This window comes from Cebidichthys violaceus, unplaced genomic scaffold (assembly GCF_023349555.1).
Source record: "Cebidichthys violaceus isolate CVI_PGR_0920_01 unplaced genomic scaffold, fCebVio1.0.p SCAF_465, whole genome shotgun sequence".
Taxonomy (NCBI): Eukaryota; Metazoa; Chordata; class Actinopteri; order Perciformes; family Stichaeidae; genus Cebidichthys; species Cebidichthys violaceus.
The window spans coordinates 1-10,218 of NW_027176667.1; the positions used below are offsets into that span (position 1 = coordinate 1).

The following is a 10,218-nucleotide window of genomic DNA, read 5'->3' on the forward strand; positions in this document are numbered from 1 at the left end:
TTCCGGACCTTTGTCCAAGGAGGTTTTCTCAATCTGGACCTTTTGGAATTTTAATTGAATACCCATGGTATAGTGTGTGTATATACTGTGCATACATATTTGTGTATCTTTTTGCATGTGGATATTTTCATCATCGACACTTGTAGACAATACATACTGTATTTCAGCACAGCTAACCATTAATTAGTGCAGTTTTGAGTTTGTAAAATCACCTTGAATTATTTTTCCAGAAATTATCATTCTGAAAGCTGATCTGAACCAGCTGTAAAACAAAGCATAAATAAACGGATTGAGCATTGAATTTGACAGTGCAAGCCAATTAAGTAATTCGATCAAAGGAAGTGGCACGTAAACATGACTGAAAGAAAGAACGGTAGTACAAATAAAGAAAGGAAGCCAAGACAGCAAAAAAGTCCCCATCACAATAGCCAGAGTTTTGGTGGCCTTTCTCTCCATCTTAGTGACAGTGGCCACACACTTTGTTCTCTGACGGGTTGTGTTCTGGATGCTGCGTGCCTGTCTCTGTGCCACCAGGAAAATCTTCAGATAGATACAGAGCATTACAATCGCTGGGAGGTAAAATGAGAAAATAAGTCCCAAAATGTTTGCCATTAAAGTAACGATCAAACATGTTCCGGCACATTTTTCTTGGTTTATTCCTACAATTATGAAGCCGATTCCAATTATAGCAGAAACCCCCCAGCTCACCAAGATCATGATCACAACAACATTATTATTTATCTTAGCTCTGTATGTCAGAGGCTGACACACAGCATAATATCGGTCAATAGAAATACAACACAAGTTTAGAATAGAAGATGTGCACAGTAATACATCAAAGGTGCTCCGTACTTTACAAAATAAATCTTCATTGTACAAACATGAGGTTATAGAGAATTCCATGGTGAGAGGAAAGACTAAAAGCCCAACAAGTAGATCAGCCACAGCAAGAGAGAGTATGAGGTAGTTTGTAGAAGTGTAGAGCTGTTTAAAGTAAGTGATGGAGATTATTACAAGAAGGTTTCCAAATACAGTTATAGCAGATAATGAGCCAAGGAAAATATGAAACAATACACATATTGCAGAAGGGTTGCTTGTTAGTACGTAAGAGACATCTATTTTGTAGCAGGGATGTATATCAGTAAGCACATTACTCCTGTTAATGCTCATATCCATTTCAGAGCTAATGCATTCCTGTCATTCAGATATCCACACACAGTATGGAAAATATTATTGAGAAATGTTCAGTTCTAAGCATTTGATTGACAAAATATTATATTCAGTACTAATGCACAATTCAAACATTAGTTTTCTTTTATATTAGCTCTTCATACATTTTCATACCATACCTATTGAACCCTCCAGAAACACTGGAATGGAAGTCCTTGATTACTGTGGCACTCTGCAGTTACACTTAATATTTACTAATTCCTGCCTCATTACTATAATTAATGCAAACTCACTTGTCCAATCAAACCTAGGATACAGTGTCCTGTGAGATGCCAAACAACAAAAAAATGTAACAACTTGCTGAACGTGTGTGTGTGTGTGTGTGTGTGTGTGTGTGTGTGTGTGTGTGTGTGTGTGTGTGTGTGTGTGTGTGCCCAGGCAAAAAATTTTTTTACTTTTTTGTATTTAAAATATACTGACATTTTCAATAGTTACTTTCACCTATTTTCAAAATTCAACTTTTAACACACTTTAAAATAATTGTACTGTAGTATACTTTCAAGAAATATATTATAAAAAAATATACTTTAAGTGAAAGTTCTGTGCAATTACTTAAATGTACTTATTTGAACTTTGTTTTCAAACATATTTTTTTTATATTTCAAAATGTATGCTCTAAATTACCATTGAAACAAATGCACCGGATGCACATTTTTAAACTATTTTGATATCTTGCCGTTTTAGTACATCTTATTCATGCTTATATTTCAGTACATTATGTGTATATTTCTAGAGGAAAATGTTAATTATTATTGATTATGTGTATTAGAAGAATGATGCACCGAAAGCCCCTTTATAACCTTTACAATTGTTTAAATTATCAAAATTGTATAAAGTACACAAATAGCTACACTCATAATCATTCAATAATATTTTTAAGTAAAATGTAGCTGAAATGTATGAAATCAAAAGTTTATTCATTCAAACACTTAAACATTACGTAAATATGCAATAACCTGAAAATATGTATAACCTGAATGTAGGCAAATCAAGTAAACTTTACGTGACTGAATCATCACGTGACGCTCTGCATAAGAAAATGTCACTTCACCAACGTGACACGTGACTCTGAGCGTGGACTTGGCATTCTGACCGACCGAGCAGGACCAAGTTATAAGGTAAATCCAATCATCTGCCATCTTAAGTAACATGTTATTTTAGAAGTATTTGTTTTGCGAAGACGGATATGGTTCTTTTGACAATTATATTTGAGAGGTTGGTGAATTTAGGTCAGCACGTGTCCGAGGATGTAGAATGGCCTGCTATGTGAGTTAGCAAGAGCTAGCGGCTTTGGCGCCGGTTAGCATAGTTGCGCTGATTGTGAAATACTCTGGCTTCGTCGCGACGTTGCTTCCAAAGCAGAGGACCTTCGGTAGAGAACACTCTGCTCACCAAGCTGCTGCCTCTCAGGCTGTGTGCGTCAACAGTTAACTTCCACCATGTGGCTATAGTCACACCGTGGTTCGCTCGCATTTGCTATCTGGCTCAGCACTAGCTAGAAACACCGCGTGAAAGGTAACAACGCTGGTTGTCGTGCACTGCGGGGCTTGTCGCAACCCGCGCCTGATGCTAAGCTTCGTTTCACGATGCCCCGAGGCGGAACGCCCTTCTGCTGCTAATGGTTAGCTAGACTATAGCCGGTTATGCTAATGCAGCTCAGGCTGCGTCATTTGCTAACACAGGCTACCTACATCTTAACCGGCTAGCACCTGCTGCTCGAGCTCGGCACGAGCTAAACTGCAGAGAGGTTTACACAGTTGGTTGACATTACAGTATAAGTGTCTCGTTATACTCCGGTGGCCTGAAAAAATAAATAAAATAAATCCGATTTATTGCCAATTAATGTTAGTGTTTCATATGCAGGGAATGTGATTTGGTGTATTGACAACTAAATATGGAATAATATACTTTAAAATATGTACAATGCAAGATCAGGTAGACGCACCTCTGCAGCTGGTTATTTGTCATTCTGGTTGAAAACTAACCTTGTAATATTTTCCATTACTTTCAGGTACAACACTACGGGCCGAATCAACAAAGTAGATCACGTCTTGTCCAGGCAACTTCTCAATGTAGGTGAGTAACATGACATATGATGGCATTGTTACGTTCTATACGAACTAAGCCATAGTTTTCTGCAGAAATGTTGGCTCTATCTTGACCTTGTTTTTTTTTTTTTTTTCTCCTTTAGGTAGAACATGTGAATGGGTGTATGGGAATGTAAGGTGTGTGGAAAATCAGTAGGAAGTAGGTATGAATTGCTTAAAGATTGCAAGCTAAAACAATAAAACATTTCTTTCACTGTTTTTTTCAGGTAAATGCAGAATGCATGCGTATAACCACTTTGGTCAAGCCACGTTCCTGGCACAGCTTGACGAATACACAGGCAACATAATGATGGTCGTCAGCCATAGAGGAGCTGGAAGGAAGATCCGGCTCGTCGTATTCACATGTGAATAACGTCTATCAATTCCTAATAGGTAGGTAGAGATCTTCCAACTGTATATTAATGTGTTCCATTGGTTCTCTCATATACAGCACGCCTTGGCTGGCAGCACAGTGACAGTTTCAAAGAGAGCCTTCCTGCGGCTTCATTGATCACGCATGACCCTTTTTTGCCAGGAGCTGGCTGCCCTGGTGTTCACAAAGGAGGTCCTTCCACTGTCCACCCTGACTGGGAAGTCTGGGAAAGTGGGACCTCCTAAAAGACAACTGGACATTGCCAAAGTGCAGGCCAAAACGGGTAGGTAAGTTGAGTCGTATGTAGACAATTTAAGGCTTCTGTGATTTATAAAGCAGCAGGATCACATGTTGGTGGTAAACACACCACCAGTGATGAAATATGTTTGACCTGCACTGGTAGGAATATTAGCATATCATATTGATATATTTCCTCAAGTTAATCCTGATTTACTGTTCAAAAAATAATATTGGTTTAACAGGATTTCCTGTGTAGTCAAAATAGAAGAAAATGTTGTATGAATATGCTGTGACATCATCTCTCTTCTCAACAGACGCTGTTATTCAAGAGTTTCCGCAGACGAGTGCCTCGGCCGTGCGAGCGATCATCAGACGGAAGTGAACGAGCAGTTCAACCAAAAGAAAGGAACATAACGTGGATCATGTTTGTATTTCTATTTAGGGAACATAACGTGGAGCATGTTTGTGTTTCTATTTAGTGAGCGAGAGTCTGCAGCGGTGCAATTCTTTTTGATGGTTCAGTGTTCTTCTGTGTTTTAATCTGAAACATGGTCCTTCTGTTTTGTTTAGTAATACATGCACCATGTAAACTTAAATCAGAACATGTTTTGCTCTCTTAAGTATATTTTTCTTATATTTCTCAAAAATGCACTATTACAATTATTTGAAAGTGTTTAAAGTTTTAATTTGCAAATTGTTAGATTTACGATGTTGGTACATTTTATATATTTGCAAATAGTACAATTCTTGGCAGTGTATTTGCAATGTACTATTATAAATATATATTTGAATTTCAATAAAGTGTTTGATTACTATCTGGGAAGTTCATTCAGCATTTGGTAATGCATTTATAATATTGTGATGTATAAGTATGTAGTGTACAAAGTAATATAGCATAGTGATAAGAGTGTGCTTTCTTCGTAATTGGAATAAGCCAAAAGTATAACTTTTGGTATACTATTACCTCAATATAAATATATTAATATTGTAATATTTACATATTTGTAAAATACTCCCAATATATTTCAAATATACTTAAAACACAAAAAAAGTATAATTTAAGTTGGCATTTCAGCTTTTAGAGATGATCATTCTAAAAGCTGTTCTGGACCAGCTGTAAAAGAAAGCATAAATAAATGGATTGAGCATTGAATTGGAGAGTGCAATTCAGTTTAGGGTTTCAATCACAGGAAGTGGTACTGAATTATTAATGAAAGGCAAGAAGGTGACACAAAGAAAGAAAGGAGTCCAGCATAATAGAAAAACTCCTAAAACAGTAGCCAGAGTTTTGGTGGCCTTTCTCTCCATCTTACTGACAGTGGCCCCACACTTTGTTCTCTGACAGGTTGTGTTCCAGATGCTGCGTGCCTGTCTCTGTGCCACAAGGAAAATCTTTAGATAGATACAGAGCATTATGATCACTGGAAGATAAAATGACAATATAGGTCCAAGAGTGTTTTCTATGAGTACATCAATTAAACACCTTTCCTCACATTTTTCATTATTTAATCCAGCAATTATGATGCTAACTCCAATTAGAACAGAGACCCCCCAGCTTACCAGGATCATGATCACAATAACACGATAGCTTATTTTAGTTTTATAGGTCAGAGGCTGACATATTGCATAATATCTGTCAATAGAAATACAACATAGAACATAGTTCAGAATAGAAGCTGTGCTCAGTGATATATCAAAAGTGCTTCATACTTTGCAAAATAAACCCTCATGATACAAACACGAGCTAAGTGAGAATGCCATGCTGAAAGGAAAGACTATGATCCCAACAAGCATGTCAGCCACAGCCAGAGACAGAATAAGGTAGTTAGTAGGAGTGTGGAGCTGTTGGAAATAAAAGACAGATATTGTAACAAGAAGGTTTCCACATATTGTCACAACAGACAATAACATTAGGAAAATATATAACAATACACAAATAATAGAAGGGTTTTTTGTCAGTATGAAATAGAAACTATCTATTTCGTAGCAGGGATGTGTGGCAGTCACAATGTTGGTCCAGTTGAAAGTGACTTCTGGTTCCATGTTTGAGTGTTCCTACAATTAAAGACACATTAGCAGTAAGCATTGATTTGATGTATACCTATGGTATCTGGGCAAGAGGCAGATCTGGTATCTGATATTTAAACAATTCAATACATTTACATCCATGCATTTATTTGTTACATTTTGTTTCGCAAAGTTAAGAAGGTAATGTGTAATTCAAGCCTGATATGTTACTTGACACATAAAAGAATATATATACTGTATATATATTTGACAGTCAACACAACAATTCTGTACATTTTTACATCATACCTGTTTAACTCTCACGATTGTCCATGCATTAGTGCTGATGTGCAGAACCTTTATACTTATCAACATCTATCTAATCACTATAATTGTTGTTGTCCAATCAGGAATGGGACTGCAGTTTGTTTGCATGAGTCATCGAAGATACAATAAAAGGACATAGTTGACCAATGATGAGCGAGCGTCAACTCATCAGTTTTTTTGGTATGCCTCAACACAATTCCATTTGTTAATTTTTTTTACTTTGATTCTTAACCAAACCTCAATAGCCCCACTTGGCAGATTTTGCTAAATTGCAGTGTTGCCAGGTTGGGTGGTAAACTGGCCGATTGGACTTGTTTTCATCAGCTTGAGCTGGAAAGAAGCGTAGTGGGTGGCCTTTAAGAATTGGGCAAAAATTTTACAGGTTAGTATACACAACAATCCTGCATTTGTATGGTCATTATACACAACACTAAAGCACTTCTAATCCCGTTAACATAATTAGTTACACTAGGTTGAAATACCGTAAAATAGCAATCACTATATTGGCACTGGAGGGGCTGCTGTCTGCAGACAGTCACCTGTGTGCTACAGTATGTGGTACCACTGGTGGCCAAATCCTGTGCAATGCCAAAATGAGTAAAATATGAGAAACACTATGAGAAGGAGTTGGGAAATGAGCCTGTTCTAAGCCTTGAGCTGCACCTGCTCTGTGGTAAAAATTGTAATTTATAAAACAGATAGTTCCCTTCTTTGATTATGATCGGCTGAGCTGCATTCAAACCCCTTGTAAAATACTCCACTAGCTGCGACTTAATTACAGTATCACAGTGCCAATTAGTCACCTATCATAACAACTGATATCACTGAGTCAGTGATAACTACTCTTGATGCTCTGTGGCGCTGCTCTGTGGCGCTGCTCTGTAGGCGACATGGATACACGCAACTGTGCTGCTGTTTGTTTGGCTTTTTGTGAACGATCGGTTTGCCCTATGACCAATTCGTATGATCAAGACAAAGGACTATATGATGGCGTGTGTTTTGGGATTTTTTTCTGGTGGCGTTTCTGCTCCTGTGCGAATGTTTCACCACCTGCAAGGCTATACCAGCTTGGGCAAGTAGAAACCAGGTGCTATCTTACACGAGGGAAGCGCTCGTCTCTACGCCACTATGGAGATAAGCTCACAGCAGATCCTTTCGGATCGCTCATCAAAAACGTGCCGGAAGACATTAGAGCTCCATGTTGGCAGCGATTGCGGAAAATAGGCCGGAGAGGAGGCGTACGACAACGGCTACGTAGAAGAGGCAATCAACCGCTCCTGCCATCTATGATTCTGAGTAACGTAAGGTCGCTGAGGAATAAGATGGACAAACTCCGACTCCTGACAAGGGGATGCTTTGAGTACCGTGAGTCCTGTATTATGCTTTTCACCAAGACTTGGTTACACCCCGAGATCTCTGACTGCTGTGTTGGTATAGAGGAGTTCTCACACATTTGCTCTGACAGAAGCGAACCGTCAGGGAAAAGCAAAGGGGGCGGGCTCAGCTTGTACATAAATGACAGGTGGTGCAGACAACACATAGTCCGGGAGAAAATCTGTAACCCTGATGTGGAGCTGTTAATGTGTGAGTCTCAGGCTGTTCTACCTACCTCGAGAGTTTGGTAACATCCTCATCTGCTCTGTTTATGTACCTCCCAATGGCAATGCCTCGAGGGCTGCAGCACAGGTGGCAGACTGAGTTCACGAACAACTACAGCGCACCCCAAACGCACCGATTTTCATCATGGGAGATCTTAATGATTGCAACTTAAACACTGCATTGCCAGGTTTTGAACAGTATATTAAATGTGATACCAGGAAGAATCAGACTTTAGACAAGTTCTATGGTAATATAAAACATGCATACACAACGATAGCTAAACCACCCGTGTCTAACTCTGACCATAACACCGTTCACCTGATCCCCACATACAAGACAGCCCTGAAGAGTAGTAAACCTCTGGTTAAACTATCAATGCATGGACAGATGACAGCATAGAAACACTGAAAGGTTGCTTTCTATGCACAGACTGGGATATCTTCTCTGGAGAGCCAAACCTGGACAACGCCACAGAAGTTACCACAAGTTACATACAATTTTGTGCTGATACTGTGATTCCAAAAAGGACAATAAAAGTCTACCCTAACAACAAACCTTACATCACAAAGGAGGTGAAGGACTGTATTAACAGAAAAAAAGCAGGCATTTAAGACCAACGATCACCTACAACTAAAAACTGTACAAAAGGAGTTGAACCAGATGCTGAAAGAAGCTCGGGAACACCATATATGGGAGGCAATAGAGAAAAACCTCCAGGCTATGAACTCTAAAAAACTATGGAACTCCATGAAAAAAGCCACCAACATGAAACCCACAAAACAAATCCTTACATGCTGTAGATGAACTGGCTAAAGCAAATGAGCTGAATGTTTTTTACAAGCGGTTTGACAATTATGACTTCTCTGCTGAATGTGACATGGTGCTTGATGGAATTGCTATTGACGATGTTGACAGGCTAGAGATTGACCATAAATCCGTCAACAAGGTCCTTAAGCAAATCAATGTCAACAAGGCCACAGATCCAGACGGTATCTCTGCTTTTCTATTAAAAACATGTGCAGATGAATTGAGACCTGCCTGGTGCCCCATTTTCCAGAGGTCCCTAGACTCTCACACTGTACCAACACAATGGAAAAAGGCAATCATCACACCTGTCCCTAAGAAACCCTGTCCACAGGAGAATAATGATTTTAGACCTATCGCTCTAACCTCTGTTGTGATGAAGTGTATGGAGAAGCTCATGGTGAGCAAATTACGGCTGGATGTAGGCCCACAACTAGATCCTTACCAATTCGCATACACACAGCAGAGAGGCACTGATGATGCAACCAACAGTATAGTGCACCTAGTGACTTAACACCTTGAAAATCCGAGGGCCTATTCTAGACTGTTGTTTGTAGATTTCAGTTCAGCCTTTGACACCCTACAGCCTCATGTTCTCCTGAAAACACTGCAGCTGATGAATGTCAACCCCTTCACTATTAAGTGGTACCACTCATTCCTCACAAACCGTACGCAGCAGGTCAGGGTGAACAGGACCTTGTCTGAACCCTTGACCATCAGCACCGGCGTCCCCCAGAGGTGCATCAGTTCACCAGCTCTGTTCACCCTGTACACTAATGAATGCACATGCAGCACTGCTAACAATTACAAGTTTTCTGATGATACAGCCATCCTGGGTCTCATGTCTGACACATCAGATACAGCTGTATACAAACATGAGATTCAGAACTTTGTCCAGTGGTGCGACAAACACTTCCTCATCCTCAACGTCAAGAAAACAGAGGAGATGGTATTTGACCCTAAATACATTGGAAACCACTCACCAGTGGTTATCCATGACCAGAACATAGCACAGGTTGACTCTTACAGATACCTGGGCATACACATTGACAACAAACTGACATGGAGTAATCAGGTAGAAAATGTCTGCACTAGGGTCCAACAGCGGCTACACTTCCTTCGTAGGCTGAGGGTCTTCGATGTCAACCAGAAAGTGTTGCTCCTCTTCATATCAGCCTGGTTTGGCAACCTCAGTGTACAGCTGAAAGCCCAGATCACCCGGCTAACACAACAAGCCATGAACATCATGGGAGTCAGACAGCATCCCACACTCCAGGCTGTCTTTGATGAAACTATCATCAGACAGGCCCAGAAGATTATTTCAGACCCCACCCATGTCCTCTACCCTGAATACCAGCTTCTTCCCTCAGGCAGATGCTTCAGAGTCCCCAAGTGCAGCGTCAACCGCTTTAACTCCTTTGTCCCCCTGTCCATCAAAGCCCTAAATGGCAAGCTAGCCAGAGCCTAAGCCCTGTAATACAGATTTTAATTTATTTGTATTATCTTAACTATACACTACAGGTGTGTTGTATGATGGGCAGTGTGACAAGT

General features: G+C 39.8%; 1 protein-coding gene and 1 pseudogene across 1 annotated transcript; both read right to left on the reverse strand.

The window, feature by feature from the left end:
• Positions 1–183: 183 nt before the first annotated feature.
• LOC137886889 (trace amine-associated receptor 1-like) lies at positions 184–1,176 on the reverse strand. Its single transcript, XM_068729559.1, has one exon. The coding sequence runs from the start codon at positions 1,174–1,176 to the stop codon at positions 184–186; it is 993 nt and encodes a 330-aa protein (XP_068585660.1).
• A 3,825-nt stretch (positions 1,177–5,001) lies between these two features.
• On the reverse strand, positions 5,002–5,973 carry LOC137886890 (trace amine-associated receptor 1-like; annotated as a pseudogene).
• Positions 5,974–10,218: the final 4,245 nt, after the last annotated feature.